The sequence below is a fragment of the Mycetomoellerius zeteki genome, unplaced genomic scaffold (assembly GCF_001594055.1).
Source record: "Mycetomoellerius zeteki isolate Tzet28-1 unplaced genomic scaffold, Tzet1.0 scaffold471, whole genome shotgun sequence".
Classification (NCBI taxonomy): domain Eukaryota; kingdom Metazoa; phylum Arthropoda; class Insecta; order Hymenoptera; family Formicidae; genus Mycetomoellerius; species Mycetomoellerius zeteki.
This window is the reverse complement of record NW_017257470.1, coordinates 583384-603104: the sequence shown is the minus strand read 5'-3', so window position 1 is coordinate 603104 and position 19721 is coordinate 583384. Positions and strand designations below refer to the sequence as shown.

The 19721-nt window shown below is 32.5% G+C and overlaps 1 protein-coding gene across 3 annotated transcripts; it reads left to right on the top strand.

The window, feature by feature from the left end:
- Positions 1–323: 323 nt before the first annotated feature.
- Positions 324–18821, top strand: Culd (CUB and LDLa domain). 3 transcript variants are annotated; one of them, XM_018455149.1, is made up of 11 exons: positions 6356–6510; positions 6832–7156; positions 7861–8030; positions 9258–9478; positions 9746–10100; positions 10410–10616; positions 11314–11433; positions 11760–11993; positions 14379–14544; positions 16650–17114; positions 17876–18821. In XM_018455149.1, the coding sequence occupies exons 1-11, from the start codon at positions 6492–6494 to the stop codon at positions 18639–18641; spliced, it is 3048 nt and encodes a 1015-aa protein (XP_018310651.1). In that variant the 5' UTR covers positions 6356–6491; the 3' UTR covers positions 18642–18821. The 3 variants fall into 3 exon arrangements, with proteins under 3 accessions (XP_018310650.1, XP_018310651.1, XP_018310649.1); XM_018455147.1 differs by having other exon boundaries at positions 6490–6510; positions 14394–14544; XM_018455148.1 differs by lacking the exons at positions 6356–6510; positions 6832–7156 and adding an exon at positions 324–540.
- The last annotated feature ends 900 nt before the right edge of the window (positions 18822–19721 follow it).

Sequence of the window (19721 nt, the reverse complement as noted above, 5' to 3'; positions counted from 1 at the left end):
GAAAATATACCAAGATCCAGCATCGACCGCACAGAACGGGAGTGTTCTTCCGAATGGAACTATTGTTACGATTTATAGTGATTATGAAGATTCTATTGTTAGGTTTTTTATAGTTTGAATGATAAAAAATAAAAAAGAGAAAAATTATGACCGAAAATATTTCTATATATTGTATGTATTTAAAAAGTATTATAGCCTCGATATTTTCGTATTATTATATATTTTTGTATTAGGATTTTCGATTCAAAATTATTTCATAAAAAACACGTTCTTAAAAATGTAATGCGGTAGTTGCAAAACACCTTATATATAGGAGACGATGCGTCAATGCAGCAACAAGTGATGCCCGCAGACGTAAGAGGAAACCGGTGGCGATGAAGGATGATAGGCCGGATAGGGAGTGGGGGCAGAATGAAATCAAAAATATACGGAACGATGAATGAAACCACTGTCGACATTATCCAACTCGCAACGGGACTGTTTTTGAATGCATCTTCGGAGGTGACGGAGAAGAGAATGTGAGATGCAACAAGGACTAAGGTAAGCGGCAGTTATCTCAAAATATCATCAGTCGCTCAGAAAATTTATTATACGGTGAAACCGACGTGCTGACATCGATGCATCGTGTGTGCAATGGGTGCGAGGCGAGAAGCGAAATGTAAATGGAAACTGGCATAATTTCAACAAGAATAACTTTTCGTGAAACGTAGATACGCTAGTTGAAATAAAAGTTCGAAATTGTACAAATGTAAGAGTAAGTGTGTACGGCCAATTCATTATTTACAATCAATCCGTATGTTACGTTCATGTAAATAAAACTAATATAAATTAAGTCTTTTATACAGCAAAAAAAAACAAAGAAACAATGCTTCTTATATATTACATAAACATCGAATCACATGTTCACAATCATGTGAAACATGTCACATGTATTAATTGGATTTTGAATCTCTTGGAAATATTTATATGTTATAGAATTAATCTTCCCTAATTATATTATAAAAACTACACGAAAAGAATTTTCTCTTAAAAGTTACTCTGAAAATATGGTAGTTACGATACTTTAAAGATTTTTACTATGTACTTCAATATTAAACTTATTTTATATTTTATATTTTATTATAGTTTTATTAGTGAATGAGAGAGATTTACATAAAATTCGAAATACAATGTTGTCCCATGACTATCATATTTTCAGGGTAACTCTAAAAGAACATTCTCTCCGTGTAGTTCATAATTTACGTTAAATATTCCTATGACCAGACATGTATTCTCATCAACTAAGAGATTGCACATTTTTTTCGATAGATTTCAGAGGTTAGTCTAGCTCGTAGAGCGGTTGAACATAAATGATTAGATCCATAAGTAATCGGTACGTGATCAATCACAACATAATCAATCGGGAACTAATTACATAAAACGATTCTTAATTTTGTGAAGATTTAAGATTACTTTTATATTACGTACATTTTTTATTTTCAAAGGAATTGAATAAAATTAATCTTTAAATCGTAGGAAAATCTAATTTTAAAAATAATATTGATTTTTTATTATTTAAAATTCATTTCATATACCGAAATATACTTTTATATCTACAAATAAATAGTAAATATAAAGTCAATTTGTGCATTTTTTCTTAAAAATTACATTTTGTATATTATTATATGATTACACTTACATTCCGTATATTTCGTAATTGTAAAACTTTCTAGTTAAAATTATAATATCATAACGCATTATTATAACTTAATCTAAAAATAATATATCTAAATAATATATAAAACTTAACTAAATTTTTGTATCTCTTTTACTCATTAATCACTTCGTTGCCAACCGCAGCAGGTTTTCTAAACAAAAAAAAGTTACTTACGTTGTAGCAACATATTTTGCAGCTAAATAAATATACAGGATGTTTTAATATAATCGTTGCTATAATCGAGAAAAGGGTGAGTCTACTACACATGCAAAAACATGTCTAGAACGTAATATTTTTTCATATAAGACTTTACTTACAGGCAATATTTTCAACAATTTATAATAACAATAAAATTCGTTGTGTATGAATATCTTGTATGTATTCTCCATTCTTCATACTCAATACAATTATAAACACAAATATGAGTAGAGATAGTATTATAGCGAGATTCATTAAATCGTACACACGTACCCGGCAAATATTTAAAGTCAATTTTCCCAAAAACAAAGTCCCATATGAACAAATTTTATTCTACGTTTTTCACTTATTTCGTAGAATTACTCTTTTCTCGGTTACCAGCATCAGTTACGGAACATCCTGTCGATCATATATATATTTTATTAAATTTTGTTTTATAATATGTACATCAAGTTGTTTTAAACACATATTATGTCTTTCATGCTTTATCCTACAAATTTGAATTCTTTGCTTATTTAATAATCCATAAATAGAGGTTACAAATAGAGGTTGAATATATTTGAAGCTCATATTTATAAATCAATTACTTACCTATATACATACAGAATATAATAATGTTTGAATGTATCAGGTTAAAGTTGAAGGGATTTAATGACATTTTTTAAATTATTTATAATTATTTTAAAATGAATAATTATTTTAATTGTGTATAATATTTAACAGAATATCATTTAATGTCTACAATGTTAATCTGATAGCATTCAAATATTATCTTCTATGTCTATAGATAATTGATTTATAAATATGAATTTAAAAAATATATATACATATTTATAAAAAAGAATTATATTAGATAGTATGTATAAGAATATGTACATCCACCTGTTCATTATATTAACTTTCATGTAACACGATGCATGTATTTCCCTTCATAGTATTCAACTGGTGTATCAATATAGGCTTCATATTGCAGTTAATATAATCTATTATATATATATATAATTTATATACAGCTACTTTTCATAATTGTTTATCAAATAAACCAAAAGAGTTGCACAACAAACACTGAGACAAAATGTGTTCAAATTTTGGAGTTTTGAGATGAAAAAAATTTGCTTTTTTCATATGAAAACTTATTACTATTGTATGATAAAAATCATATATGAACATGTAAACTTACAATTAAAATTACACATAAAAATCTAAAAGCTACTATACATTCCAAAACGTCTTTTTCGAGAACAATTTTACTCGAAACATATAGTACATACAACGTAGTAAGTAAATGTTTCCTCTGAGAGAATGTTTGGAAGCCTAAATTTCTTATAATGTTAATAATATGTAATAATAATGGATATACATTATTATTAAATATTAATCCCATGTGCATTATACGTAACCTCAAAAACTGGTTAATCACGTGCACGCATACGTGATTTCATTTGACAGAGCAATGAAAACTCAAGAACACGTAAAATAAAATAAAATATATGCACCTGATGCTTATTATTGCCTGCAGTTTAATAATAACCTCGCGATCTCGAGCAGCGTCAGCAAAGCTCAATTGAATTCAACACACGAGACAACAAACAAACAGTGGATACACCGGACAGCCGAACACGACCAACGAGTATTAAGGCCCTGCGCACAATAGAAGGAATAAGGATTTAGGGTATATCCACACAAACTTACATACCTGCATAAACGTATGCATAAAGAAACTTACCCAATCGTATTTCTCTTATAAAGACACATGTAAATGTGATTGGATAATTTTCTTTATGCATATGTTTATGCGGCTAAACAAGTTTGTGTGGATATACTCTTAGGAATAAAGGCTGCGGTCCACTTGACGCTACAAACGCTTCAAAGCGTTTGAGCGACTAATCAGAACAAAGAATTTTACAAATTGACAAATAAAAAAATGCTTCGAAGCGTTTGTAGCATCAAGTGGACTGCAGCCAAAGAATAAACGATTCTAACCTATCAGAAATCGGATACATCGGAATATACGGTTTCTAATAGGTTGAAATCGTTTATTCTTTATTCCTAATTCCTTATTCCTTCTATTGTGCGCACAGCCTTAAGGCCATCACACGTACAAAAATTTTAGTCGTAATCGTAAGGTCGCAAGTAAATCGACCAATCACAATCAAAATTACGATCTCGCGTTTAAAAATGCTCGACTATGATTGGCTGATTTGCTTACGGCCTTACGATTACGACTAAAATTTTTGGACGTGTGATGGCCTTTATAATATTAGGTCTGTCGCGTTGCTTGCACTTTTGGCACTCGGCATCTTCGCTTTCTCTCTTTTCAAGGCCAAATATATATCTATCTTATTTTAAGTGCAAAATATTTGGGAATTTCATGCAACGCGAACAGACCTATTAAGTATAGAACCAGAGGGAACGTAATATGTAGAAAGACCACGTCGATGTCGCGCATCGGACCATTCAATTGGTTGGATCCACAGATAAGAACCAATCATACTTATTCGCTCGGCAAGCATGCTTCACAATTCACAGGTCTTGCCGTTTTTGCAGGGCTATTCTGTAACTCTTAACGCAAGTTTCGTTATCGATATAACGTCGTTACGCAGCTTTTTTACCAGATAAAAAAGCTGCGCAACGATGTTATAACGATAACGAAACTTGCGTCAAGAGTTACAGAATAGAGGCCCAGTTCATCTTTCTTCCTCTTCTTTCCTCCTGGAGAGAAAAGGAAAAAAGATGAATTGGTGCAAAAGTTCAGTTAAAATGAACAGGGCCCCCATTCTTGAAAAGAAACGTCTACGAAAAACTAAAGGATAATAAACTATAATGTACGTTACGTATACTGTAGAATTTCCCTAGTTTTTCGTATACGTTTTTTTTTTTCAAGAATAGGGGCTCTGGCCTAATAATGGGCGCGTTCAAGTTGACAAAGCGGCTAGCCTGCTCGCCAAACAAATGAACATAATTGGTTGTTACTTATAGATCCAACCAATCATATTCAATCGCTCGGTAAGCCTAGCCGCTGTGCCGTCTTGAACTCGTCTATTGTCACACGAGCGAGCACTTTGCGCGCGCGGCTAATTCCCGCGTAAATATATATCGTTTGAAATGAGTTTCTTTAAAAGATCAATATAACTATAAGTAATTTGAATTTTCTATTTACATGACATTCTATTTTTGTTCATTTTTTAAATATCGATATATAATTTATTCAATGTCACGTTTCAACTTTATAGCAACATTAATATCAATATAGAAAAATCAATATAAATTCAACATTGATAAAACATTCACATTTTAACATTGCAACATCTCAGCAACGTTCTTTCAACGTTCTGTGCTAGTTCCATCAATAATGTCATAAATAGTATAGTTACATAAATTGCCACTGTGACTATTGCAGCTCTCGACTACTCTCGACGTGAGGCAGTCACAGTGTAATATAGCGTTTGATAAAGAAATGTCAAAAATAGTTATTAGATCTAGAAATGAATAAGTTCTTCGAAAGAATTATCACTGCTGTTTTTGTTCAAAATCTCTAATATCTCACACAGCACGGGGAGCTCTCCTGGAGCTCATAAAATTTTTGTGAACTTCATTTAAATTTCAAAGAGAACCCCCGGGAACTCCTATGTCCGCTTTTAAGAGTTCCCTAGAAGCTTCATTTTAGTTCGCAGGGAGTTCTTTTTAAGCTTCCCGGGAGCTCAGCAAAATAAATTCCTTAACTGAGAGCTTATTTAGTCGAATTTTGTAAGCTCTCTGGAAGTTCAGCAATATAAACTTCCTGGGAGTTCGTTTTGTCGAATTTTATAAGCTTCCCGAGAGCTCAGCAAAATGAACTCTCTGGGAACTTAATCGGAGCTTTGTGCTGTGTGGGATGCTATTATACATATTGACATTTTGATTTAATGTATTTATCCGTGTCTATATTATAAGTCTATTGCAACTACTACAATATTGTTCCGAAATACGACATCACAGTGCTACTGGCAGTATCAAAATAATTTCAAAACGGCTGTGACAGCGGACTATTTGTAATGTCATGATTGTTGCTGACAGAAAAAAAGAACATATCCATAATCGTATGCAAAGGGAACTGTAAGCAATTATTTTGTAGGCAAACGGGACCCCCTTCCCTGCCAGAAAGTTATCACAGAAATATTTCTTATTGTAATTGCCATTGTTATTTGTTTTTACAACACGGAAAAAATTAGATCATAATTAGATCATAAACAAAGTGACATAATTTTTTCAAAAGAAAGAAATAAATTGCACTTTATTTATACATACTTGGATTTTATAATCATAGATCCAATTACCAGATGACTTCGATAAGCAAAATAATCTGTTGAACTTATAGCTACAAAACTTTAAAAATAAAATTATATTGCTTATAAGATAGTTTTTTATATCGATTTTATTACGATATGATATTGTTGAACTTAGCGGAATAGATAGGCATGTACTCAAGGGATACCATATAAGAGTGCCTTATTCGATATTAGCGAGATATTGCACCGTCACTGCGTTAACGAAATTATACACAATCACGTCGGGTTTCCTGACGGAAAATGCAGTAGTCGTTTTTCGCGCTACGAATATGTCTCATTTCAAATACGGTAAGCAATACAATGATCGATGTCGTTAGTTCACCGTAATTTACACGGGAAACATTTGCAAAGTTTTTAGTTTATATTATCTCTTTTTAAAAAAATATATTCCCGTAAAAAAATAATGTTCTTTTGGAATTAATTCTTATGGAAAGGAAATTACATGTTTTCTTTTTATTTATCTCTCTCTTACACCTTATTTTTCCTCTTCACACACACACACGCGCGCATATGCACGCACGCACACACAAAGATTGTATTTTCTATAAATTTTCAGAAATAAAATAAATTGTATTTTGCGCGTTTCTATTTTACAAAATCGTGATTCAGTGTTCTTTGCGATATTCTGGTGGATCCTCACTACGACTGCGAATATTATTCGGAACGATGACATCTGTGGATCTTATAATGGTAGACGTCTGTATTTGGAGCTGGGCGAGAGAAGCATCCTCTATGCAAAGAATGTCACTTTCGTCAAAAATTTATCGAGACAACTGATGCCGCGTCTTTACGCCACGACGATTAACAGTTCACATCATCATTGCAGCCTTGAATTAGTGACTTGTCCGTCCTGTGTGATAGTTCTCACCTTCAAATATATCGCGCTTCCACATTATTGTGGCGACGGAGGAATCATCATGGATAGCCCATGCAGGTGGGATATCAATACATCGGTGATCACTGAAGATGCTATCCAGTGAAATATCAAATAAAATCTTATGTCGAATTCGGCTGTAAGACATGAATGACCTTTTAGAACATGCATGTTTTAGAACTTATTTTGTTATATGAATAATAACCTGATATTTATTCTGTTATATGAATTTTATCCGATTTAGACATTGCTTATATTTGCATATATAATACGCAACATGATAAAACTCAACTTAAAACATTTTTTATTTGTACTCATTCACATTCAGACTGCTATGTTAAAACTTAAAACAATACATATATATTTTTATCACACATTTCTTTAAAAATACATATAAAAGGCCTATTCTTTTTGGCTGAACTTTTGCACCAGTTCATCTTTTTTTCTTTTCTCTCCAGGAGGAAAGAAGAGGAAGAAAAATGAACTAGTGCAAAAGTTCAGCCAAAAAGAACAGTCCTATAATTATGTAAAATACATGTATTGTAATATAACTCCTGTAAAAGGAAAAAAAGAATATATGGCATTTTTGCCTACTGTGTCAATTTTGAGGTTCAGTTTTGTCAGACGTTCATTTTTGCTTATCTTACAAAAAAGTTAATTATTGCAAAATTGCAAATAGTATTATAAAAACTGTTATATTATTTAACAGAAGACACCGTGGTAACCGAAAATAATTCATCTTGAAACATATATACGTTTTATAGATGCGACTACGTATGGCTCTCGGAACCACCCTACGAAGAGGTTTCCGGTACACCTTTCTGTGGATTGTACGCACCGATCACATATAGATCGAGCACGAGAACTCTGTCTATAACTCTATTCTACAACCAATTTCACAAGCACGCGTTTACCATCGAATATACGGCAGAAAGTTAGTAAGGAAATTAGTAATTAACATTGTAACGGAAGAGAAGATGGTATTACGTCTAATGTATAATTGTAATGACATCTCTTAATATCTCCACTATTAGGTGGCAATTTTTAGTTATTACACACACACACACACACACTTATGAAATTATTTACTTAGTAGTTTGCCATAATATCGTGACACCATGATTTTTTTTATATACGTTTAGACTCAATATTATACTAATGGTCGAATACAAAGTAGTGTTCAAATATTAATATTGAATGAAAGATTAAAATAATACAGAGTTTTAATTAGATTAGACAAATCCTTTTTTAAATCTTTATTCTATTCACGGTAAATTGCAATTCTATTTGTGAAATCTCTATAGTTTTAAAAAAGCCGCTTTTTTCAAATTGCTGGAAAAAATCGGAAAAATTTCGGTCTTTTTTTTCCAAAAAATTGGTTTTTTTTAGAAAAATTTCTGTTTTTGCTATGTAAAAGATATAATAAGTAATTTCTAAATTCCTTTATAAAATTAATGCGATCTATGAAATTATGTAACATTATTTTTATTAAAATTTTTTAGTTATCCTTCTATTTTTAGAGTAAAACCTAATCTAACCTTTCTTTAGTATAGCAAAGCTTAAGTAGACATATTTTTAACTCTAGTTTGTCACACTCCGGTCTAATGAACTCCTGAAGTGTCTCTTTGTAGTTTATTTTTTTTTTCAAATGTTGTGTTACTAATTCAGTTTAAATCCAAATTATTTTCTAGACCTACTATTATCATGTAAACATGATGTTTAGACTCTATATTTTTAATTCTTACATTAATGATGCAATAGTGTATGTTTTGTATGTTTTATTGAATACATTATGCGACCTCAATCTTTTATATAATACAATTTCAAAATTTCTGTTAACTCCCACTGTGTATCCTATACGCAATTATTTGCTTTACGGAAAGAACCGAGAAGCAAACGTGGTTTTAGCACGCGTAAATTTTTCCAAAATGAATTTTTCTACCCTTGGGAAAAAAACCGAAAAAATCCGCGAAAAAATTGGAAAAATTGGATTTTTTCCGATCCTCTCTTTTAAAACTATAGAAATCTCGCAGAATGCTGACACGAATTTTCCAATAGGCGTATTTACTCATTACGGCAGTATACAATAAATGCTTTTTTAAATCGAATATTATCGTGGCCGCGGATAAAGTATTCTGTAATCGACACTTTTGTTCCACAGGAAATAGATTGCATCTGAAAGGGACAGAAATGACATCAAAAGCGTCGACAAAGGGTTTAAACGGTACTGGCGGAGGTATTCTGATGTCGCCATTTTTTCCGGCTCAATATCCTCGTGACTTGGGCTTGGAATATATCATAACGTGCCCTAGTGAGGCTCCCTCCTGTCGCATCAAATTGTTGTTTAGCGACTTTCAATTAGCGACGGTTTCTATAATAGAGGTGTGTATTTCTAATTATCTTTTAATTAATTATATTATCAAAGAAACTTCTGTGAAACAAATTGATGTCAAATATTCTGATTTTATCTTGATTCTTTTTCCAAAACAACCATCTTTAGTGTTTTATAAAAATTAAACATAATTCGCAAATCTGAAGGATGTTTAATAAAGTTTAATATATTAGAACATCTATTCGGATATTTCTATTCTGTTTGAATAATTTTTCATGACTAAACGATGTTTTTGATTTTTCGTTTATCGTAAGCAGTTTTACGATTGGAACGGACAACGTTTGGACGTGAGTAGTGGTGCCCGATTTCGACCTCCAATCATAGTGAGTTCTGGTTCATCGTTACTGATAAGATTCTATGCGAATGGTGGTACAGGTCTTGGTTATAAGGCCTTTTATTCCTTCGTCATCGGTCACACATATGACAAATCCGTACAACCGATCACCGACTGCGGTGGATATGTGAAAAATCTAGGCGGCACCATCACGATGATGAACATGGTCGATCGAGGAGTAAAGATCTATGATTGCGTTTGGCTAATCAGACCACCTAAGAACTTCTTGCATATGAAGACGCACATGTATCTGAAGGTAGTGAGTTTCGCTGGCATGGGTACGTTGCAAAACAAATTAAATATTTTATTAAAATACCTAACAATACGACAATTGCATTTCTATAAATGTCCTGTAGAAATCTTAGAAAACGAGCAAAACAGAAGGAATCGACAAAAAATGATAGAAATCAAATATAAAACTTTTTTTGTTTTTCCTTCCATTTTTATCAATTAATTTAAATTAGTCTATTTTTCCATGAATGGTGCAACCTCATAGAAAAGATGAAATTAATATGAAGCATGATTCTGATTGTGAAAAATAGACAGAATCGGCTTTTCCATAAGTACCGAGCACAATTATTTTTCAGCTGGCAATACGGAGTTAATCATCAAGGAGGGTCCAACTTCGGCCCTGACGTCACTGGAAGTTATTCGACATCCAGCGAATCAATTACAACCGTTAATACACAGGGAACACATTGCGCCAGTTATCAACGGATTTCATGTGAGTCTTCGTGGTACATTCAGTCCAAGTTCTCACTTGGCGATGGCGTATGCAGCCTTCAGTTATATGGGTAAGTCTATCTTAATAATGAGATAATGAGATGCAAGATGGTTATTCCAATGAAGCATTTTAAGGTGGTTCTTTAAAAAAGTGCTGTAAATTTGGAGTATCTCACCCAAAATCACAAATATCTGAATTTAATCTGCAATTAAATAAAATTAAAACTGTATATCTTAAGGAAATATTATAAGGAAACATCTGAGTTAATGTTAAATATTCATACAAAGTTTAATTATGTATTCCCAATGTGCCGAATATTTCGAAGCAATAAAAGAATCGTCACAGAATGTGCAAATATCGATGGAATGATGAATATTGAATACGTCAGAATATTATATATGTTAAAAGTTACATTTTCAACTTTTTTTATTTCATTTCATCCTTAACCCACCTTAGAATTTTGAACTAGTCAAGTTCGGTACTTTAACTTAACTTTGTTATATAAAGAAATTAGATATTTTTATGGTTAACTCGATTTACTAAAGACCCACCTTAATATACATTTCGTTTTTTTTTTTATTGGATTATAGCCAGAGCTAGGCATCTGCACATTTCGGCCGATTTTCATCTTGGTTCCCGTCTCTTACCTTACTATTTCGCGCGAAGTTTAAATTGGCTCAGATCGGCATTTAGACTGCGCGCGGGATAGTGAGATAAGGGGAGGGAACCAAATCGAAAATTGCCCAGCTCTAGATTATATGTTGCAGATTGCTTTGCGGGCACCGATTTTCTATGTCAGAATCACAGGTGTATTCCAAGCAAGCTGAATTGCGACGGTTTTGATCATTGCGGTGATAACAGCGATGAACCAACGACGTGTTTTCAAAGTAAGTATCTATTCCAATCGATTATATTTTATTTAAAAAAGATCTTGTAAGAGTGTTAAAATTATTTTTAATGCAAAGAAAATTATATCGAAATTAATGGCAATGTAACAATTTGATATTTTTTTTAATGAAATAAATTGCAGCAATAATTTAAATATATATAAAATATTTAAGTATTGTTTTACAATATGCATTTTTTTATATGTAATGTATTTAAATAACATTTTATTACAATATGTATTTTTCATATTGTTGTAGATGTTTAAATATAGTATAGGTATATGTACCATTTTTATAAATTGATTTCCAAATAAAATGTCGTATAGATTGGGAGATGGAATCACGCGATCGTAAATGGCATATGAACAAAGCGAATTATTACTTTCCGAAGATCGATCGATATCCTGATTTGAAAACGGCTACCTTGATATTCGTTGCCAGTAGCCTTGGCTTAATCGTTCTAATATCGGCTCTCATTATACTGCTATACAGAATTGGAGCCAGAACCAGACAGCAAAGAGAACTGCAGTCTCGTTTGGATACAATCAGCGAGCTTCTAGGTACGCGTTCGCGATTTTTCTACGGAAAATATTCATTCAGAATCTCGACACTTGTAGTACATTTATTTAAATAAAGAAAATTGTTCAATTTAAAAAAGTTATTTGTTTTGAAAGTTTGAATTAAGCATGTGTGTGTGATCTGAAAATAATATATTTCTTTTAAACCACAAAAACAAACAAAGCACAAGAATGTTATTCGAGGTAAAAATTGATAATAATAGATCACATTAAGTAAAAAAGAAGGAGACCGAACTTGATAGCGCGAGCCGAAAAAATGATCCTGATTTGTGACCTGTACGAGGATAGTTCGAAAAGTTCTCGGATTGACACCGAAATGATGCCACAAACATTAAACTGTTATAATTTTAGACAAGTTTGATCCTTTACACGGCTACTGTTAAAATTTCAGACAAATGCGTTAATTAGTTTCTTTATTTCGTTCGTGTAAAACAATCAACTTTTGATTCCATCATGACAATGCACCCGTTTACATTTCTTCAATTACAATCGCAAATTTTCATGAATTGGTTCAGCAAGCACCGTATTTCACCAGATTATTATTTATCTTTACTTGCGCAGAAAAAACACCCTTGTGATTAGAAAAAAATTGTATAATTTTTTACGTGACCTCATTGTCATGTTTTATGCAATCGCTACAAGCAAAGGGGACTATTCTATTTGTTTTAAATAACGTATTGGCATTTATGTTACCCCTTTTAGTCGCTTCCAATTGTTTCTTGTTCTAAAATCGTTAGCAAATCAACTAGTGCAACCGACGAGTGTTTATAAAGCTCCCTTTTGTTTTTAGCAATAGTAATCGATATTTCTCTGGTATTGGATCATTTAGTCTTAATACTAAGGTTTTAAGACAATCGCACACTGTGAGTTGCTTACGATCCTTAAATTTGGCAATCCTTGGTCCTTTCCTGGCAATGTATTCAGCAATATAACTTAACGCATAATCGGAAGTGTACAAGAAGTAGTCATATTTGTCAAGTGTAGAAGCAGCCTCTGCAAGAATTTCGACATTTTTGCCTAATATAGTGTCAATCTGACTTAGCTATTGCTGTTGCCTTATTACGGTCTCTTTTATGTTTTATACTCAAAAGAACATTCGTAAGTCTTCTGCCAGATAGGTTATTACGTTTTGACGATTTAACTAGCGAATATGATGACATTAGCTTATACATTTGAATGAAAAAGTCCGGATGTTCGTTGGACCCACAGCAATTCCGCGTCATGCCGAAAAACTGAAATAAAAGAAACGATATAATATATTATAGGACCGTGATAACACAAACTACAGAAATCAATGTCTTAAACGGTCTAACTGGATCTTAAATGCTTGTATGATTCTGTGTGAATTTATATACTACATATAGTCCTTTGAAACGCGCGCCGAAATGATTTTTCGGTCTTAAAACACTAACTCTACTAAATTACCGCAGTAACATCACGAGTTAAATTGATTAGTAATTTAACAATTTGATGCTTTTTCGCATCTTCGAACGATCTATAAATAATTAATTCTTATTGCGAAAAATATTATCTCAGCCTGGATCTCTTGCTTTTTGGGCGAGCGTCCCAAAACCTTTAGATCACTGAGGTCGAGATAATATTTTTCGCAATAAGAATTAATTATTTACAGATTTTAATATGTCACTGAGCCGACTCCTGACCGAAGTAATATTTTTCGCAACAATAATTATTTAGATTTTAATATGACACTCTCAATATTATTAAGATCGTTCGAAAATGCAGAAAAGCATAAAATTGTTAAAAAAACCGATTTTATGCAAATTACATTGTGCTAATTCAGTAAATTTAAAAATAAAACGATTGTATACCTCTAGATTATTTTGATTAAGTCGTGCGTTATAAATATCTGAAATCGCACTTTTGAAGACTTTTCAAAAAAGTGCAAATTTCTGGGGCTGTTTTAAAGGATACTTTTAGTCCATAGCACGTGGATTCTGTTATAAATTCATAATTTCTCTCTGTAGCTTTCTTCTCTCATGCTTGCAGATATTGCAGAAAGTCTTCTATGTTCTGGACCAGTGAAAAGAGAGTTTGAAATTAATAATTGTACTCGTGTAATTATACGTGCAACGTGTTTATACAACATATATCAAGGTCAAGATTATCGAAGTTGGGTCCCCTATTATCAATTTTTATCTTAAAAACATATATTTACTTGTATAAATTCACTTGTACTTTTTAGAGATAAAAAAATGCGATTGATACATTTCTATCAGATTGTTTATATGAAAATTAATAGACTACATCGCGAATTTAAAATGTGAATTAGCATACTGACTACTAATGGGAGTTAGTTAGCTCCCATAAATCAGTGCGAGCAAACATTTCTCACGATACTCCGGACAGTTTTTGATATTACAGACGGTGCACGAATCGATGAAATATCTATTTCGGATGATCCTCCTGGCTATGAGGCTCCGCCAGATTATGAAGAAGTCGCAAAGCTTGCTTTGTCAAAGAAGGCTCAATGCTTGAAATGCGACAGAACTTTCAACAGAAACTTTTCAAATCATACGCTCTTCTCTTTTATTTTATAGAGTAAAGTGATACAATTTCGGCTATGGTACAATTCTGAACGAAATAAGATTTAAATTCAATTTTCAAAGTCCAAGTTCAATTTTTTCCTGTTTGATACTTTTCAGTACAAGAGAGTTGACAAATTTAAACCTCGAAAATTGGATTCATACCATGTTCGAAATTATATCACCTTACCCTATATATTGTATGCAGCAAAACGTTGTCCAAAACTAATAAGCGAAATTTCAAGTACAAATTCTTCAATAAGTTCGAATTATCGCAAATAGATTATTGATTGCAACAACTTAATTTATAATTTTCTTATATATGTACATATATTAAAATATTCTATGAAAGTACGCACATATACTTATGTATACGTATAATTAACATTTTTAATTATATATATAGATTTAAAAATATTTTTAATTATTTTCTCTATATCTTTAAAATTTAATTGCGTCACAAGTGAATTTCGATGTTCTTTATAAGCTATGATATAAATTTTCTTCTTAAATTAAATTAAGATAATTTATCTATCTATCATAACTACATATCAATCATAATTAAATAGATAAATGGTTAGTTATTGTGTATATATTTTGGACTTTGGTTGATCAAACTTTTTAGTTTTTTATTAAATAATTTAAAATAATTTTTATAGATTTTAAATACAAAATTCTGATAACACTGTTCAACAAAGAAATGCAAATTAAGAACAAAGATAATCGTTTCCTATAGTTTTTTAAGTGCTAAATATGATCTCGTATACCAAAATACTAGAGAAAGGTTTCTTCGATTCAAAGAAATGTTTGGTAAATGTTTCCCTTCTACACAGTTAGCCCCGAGTAATGACCTCCGAGCGACCTTGACCTTGACCCTCAAGAAGATCAAAGTCATTGACCTTTTCCGTCGCTCACTATTCATTAAAAAGTTACAAACAAAATAAAAAACAATTTTTATGAATGAAATTTTTAACACAAGATACATACTTCAGCATCATTTCTCCTAGGCAGGGGGGGAGGTAAAGTGGACTTTGTTTTACGTGTGGAAAAACCTCTTCCTAGGGGTGTTTGGGGAGAGGCGAGAAGGATTGCGGTCTTCCAAAATTTACTTACGTTATAGCCCATGTCTGTGAAGTTATTTGGATGTTTCTGTATTTCTAGAGCCTCCCTGTACTTCCTTCGAAAATACAATGCTGTTGTAGCTATAGTAATCGTTTTGTCAAATAGTATTTGATGTTCTGACTCAGTGCTGTATTCTGCTGATTGTGTGACGTATTTTAATCTGACATCCCGTTGATGTTCCTTCATGCACACTTTAACCATTTTCCTAGTTTCACCGATGTATAGGTACTTTGCCGCAATAGCAAGATATTTTATATACTCCTGCAGAACTCAGTGGAGGACTTCAGTCTTTAGAATTTCTCAAGATTTCCCCGATCTTCCTTGGGGGCTTGAAAATGGTTCAAATATGAAGTATCCTTGAAAGCCTCAAAAAAGTATTATAGTTATAGTATTCATTTTAAAGAAATGTTAGATTTAAACTTCAATTCCTGTAAAAAGAATAAGAGAGTATAAATTATACATAATAAAATATTCTCTACTTTAAAAACACAAAACTTATACGAAAAAATAATTTGTGTTTTTAAAACAGAGAAATTGTTTCAGCGGAGCATCCAAAAGTTACGTTTTATTGATGAATATTATTTTGTTAATAACTTTTTAACGGATAACAAGCGACGACTAAAATCTCTTAAAAGTCACTCTGGGTCGTGACATTGACAACATATCAAGATCATTGGGGATTGCTTCCTTTTTCTTCATTTTTATCAAAACACTATCAAAGAACTTTTATTGTATGTAGTCTTTCATATTTTTATAACTTTTCTAATATCTTATCTAACTTATTCAGTTGCTTTCGCAATTTCATTCTTTCTTTATGTCATTTTTCTTTTTTTTCTGCTTGCACAATTATCTAAATTTGATTTTATTTTGCTAGCAAAAGTCATGTTCTATTAAATAGTGTAATCAAATTCTGATTTTTGCAAAACTATACCTACAATTTCTAAAAGTTCAATTTTAAACTTTGCGATTAAAGGCACGAGAATGCAAATTCTTCTACTTATTTGGTCATGGAGGGCGCGAGCAACGACCGTAGCAACCAAACAACTCCAATAACATCGGAAAACAACCAACGTGTACTATGTACATCAGAAAGTCCACCGCCTCCGTATATCACACCACCAGGAACTATATTGAGAAACATAGCTAATTTATCGACGTCGATGAAACAAATTTGTCCTGCTCGGCTCCGATGCAGCGCGCAACATCCTCAGGCCTCCTCTGGCGATCGTCCATCTCCCAGTGGTCCATCCTTATTCATGAACGCTGAGACTCTTGATACATATCAGACGGATTGTATCGCTTCGAGTACGAATCAACAATTCCAAAGTCCCCCGAAAGATCGGATCGTGCGTGAAGTTGTTGAAGAAGATACTACGGTAGTATTGCAAGAGAATAACGGACATGTTTCAGAAGAGGATTATGAAGAGCTCATTGATAAGTAATTTCATAATTTTTATGTGTATCATAGTAAGTAAGCTAGGTCGATTCTAGGCCTATGTGTGAGGGTCAAGGAAGGGAGGAAGCGTCCCAGTGCAGTGAACGCAATGTTACATGTAACATACGTGTAACATGCAATGTCGGCTCAACAAGATAACTGTAATATAACACAGTGTGTTTACTGGAGCGTCACAGACGAGTTTCACAGCTAAGTCCGAGAAAGAGCAAAATCTCCTTTTCCCGCATACTTACCCTGGGGGAAAAACTTTTACGAAAATCTACATAGATTGAGACAAGACCTTAAAAATTATTAGTTTGTCATAGATATTTGTAGTGAGACATAGAGCGACGTTGTTTGTATGAAAAACTTAGAAATCCTGCTCCTTCAAATAACGCCACTCTACGTGCCACGAATATCTACGAAAAATTAAGAATTTCTAAGACAGACAAACCTCACTCTACGTCCCACTACGAATATCTACGAAAAATTAAGAATTTTTGAGATCTTGTCTCAATTTATGTAGTTATTCTGTATCTTTTCGTAAAATTTTTTTTTTCTGTCAGAGTAGCGACGTACTTGTCCACTTGTCTTGTTTCTTGCCCCTTGGACCCAGCGTCTGTTGACGCACTTCCCTCCTCCCTTAACCCTCACATCACATATATAATATAGGTACTAACACATAATGGTTTAGAACGGCCTAGCTTATCTACTTATCATATTATTTCTCTAACTGCTGCTCACATTAAATTATTTAATTAAAGGGTTAATAGTTCGGATGAAAGGAATACTAGTTGCTCCTGCGAGGGCGCGTGTGGCTGTGCTATTAGCTGCTCCAACCTACAAAATCTTTTAGTTGGTAATCTATCAACTTCTATGATAAGCGAAGATTGTCAGATACCGGAGTCAGAAAGCGATCAAATAGCAATCGTGTCTTCTTTCGTGAGGAAAATCGACGAGCATCAAGAGGAAGATCTTTTTGCTTCAAAAAGTGCTATCGTCAAATGTTTGGGTTCCAAATTGACGAAACCATTTTGTCACAGCACCAATTTAGCAACCACTTTATCGCCTCTGCATTGTTCCTCCAAAAAGTTCTCCTGTGATAGCTGCGTTAATAAGATCTCAACGATTAACAACTGTTGTGACAAGATGCAAGACAATTTCGAGATTGTCTCGGAAGCAGCCAACAGCGTCGGACATATCAGTCCTAAAACAATAGCAAACACGCTGAACGACACACCGAAGAGCATGTCTTGCATTACTCAAAACCATCGATTACGTCATAGTGATCGTCGACACTCCAGCTGCGATGTGGACAGTTTATATGAAGGCATTAAGATCCTCGACTCGTATTTAGCACGAAGAAGCTCCAATATCAATCATGAACACCGACATTCGGTCACCGTGATACTATTCGGTACACCAAAGCACGAACCCACGTGCAGTCTAATTGCATCGGAACAAACAAGAAGAGAAAGATATATACGCGCTCGTACTTGGCGCTCCAACGAAGATGTCCCATCAAATTAATTCGTTTTCGTTTGACGAAGCTGATTAATGATAACAAAGTAATCGAGCATTTGCACTTATATTAACATAAATAAGCTAAAAGTCCATACTTTTGAGATGGTATCAATGATTATGTTTGTTGATTTTTTTGTTAGTCGGTAGAAGATCATGCAAATTTCAAGATTTTAGATATCTCAAATACGTTCTTATTCAAAGCTGACCATGCCTTTGAATATTAAATTAAGTAAAAATTGTACAAAAACACCTTATAGTAGGGAGTTTGCCCTGTAAAATCCTTTGTAATCTTTTTTTTTACGTTAATTATTCACTGAGTAATTACAATTTAAAAATGGACAAAAAATTTACTGAGAAAAATGATCCCCTAATTTCTTTGAGCAGTGTAATTTTACAGAAAGATATTATTAGGCACAAAGATTAGCTTTAACTAAATAAAACTTTTTTCGCTTATTTGCGTTATTCACATATTGGTCGATTTTTAATTATACATAGTTGTAATTAATTTTTCTTTTATAAACAGAGTAAGGATCGAAGAAAATAAATTATTGATCTACATGTCGAAGTTTACTAAAAATTAATTTATGAAAATTTCACTGATAATGAATTAAAAATGAAAAAAATTCGAAATAATATAATCTTTGATAATACTAGTTAATTACACAGTAAAAAATTATATACTTCAAACCGAACTAGGTGTTTCTTATAAATTTTTGAATGCTAAAAACGATGCCGTAATTTAAAAAGTTCCAGCGCGTCAGGTTTCTAAGATAATTGAGATTTAATGTCAAAAGAATGACTTTTAATGATATTTGACATTTTTTTGAAAAGAAAGTTAACATTCTTGCACATCTTTTGCAAATTTGCAGTAATTAACTTTTTCATTAAGATCAGCAAAAATGAGCATCTGACAAAATGGACCCCAAAACTGACACAGCAGGCAGTAATGCTACATATTATCTATAAATATACGATTGCTTCTAGCTCCGATATGACTATTTGACACTAAAACGCAACATGATAAAGATTAGGTAAGCTTATGATCTATCTTACAAACAGGTATTCCAGTTTATGTTGCATCTCTAT

Bases quoted from the DNA above. Each gene is read 5' to 3' on its own strand.
- Culd (XM_018455149.1), top strand. The intron at 7,157-7,860 runs GTGGGATATCAA...TACGTTTTATAG, and splicing joins ATCATGGATAGCCCATGCAG to ATGCGACTACGTATGGCTCT. The intron at 17,115-17,875 runs GTAATTTCATAA...ATTTAATTAAAG, and splicing joins TATGAAGAGCTCATTGATAA to GGTTAATAGTTCGGATGAAA.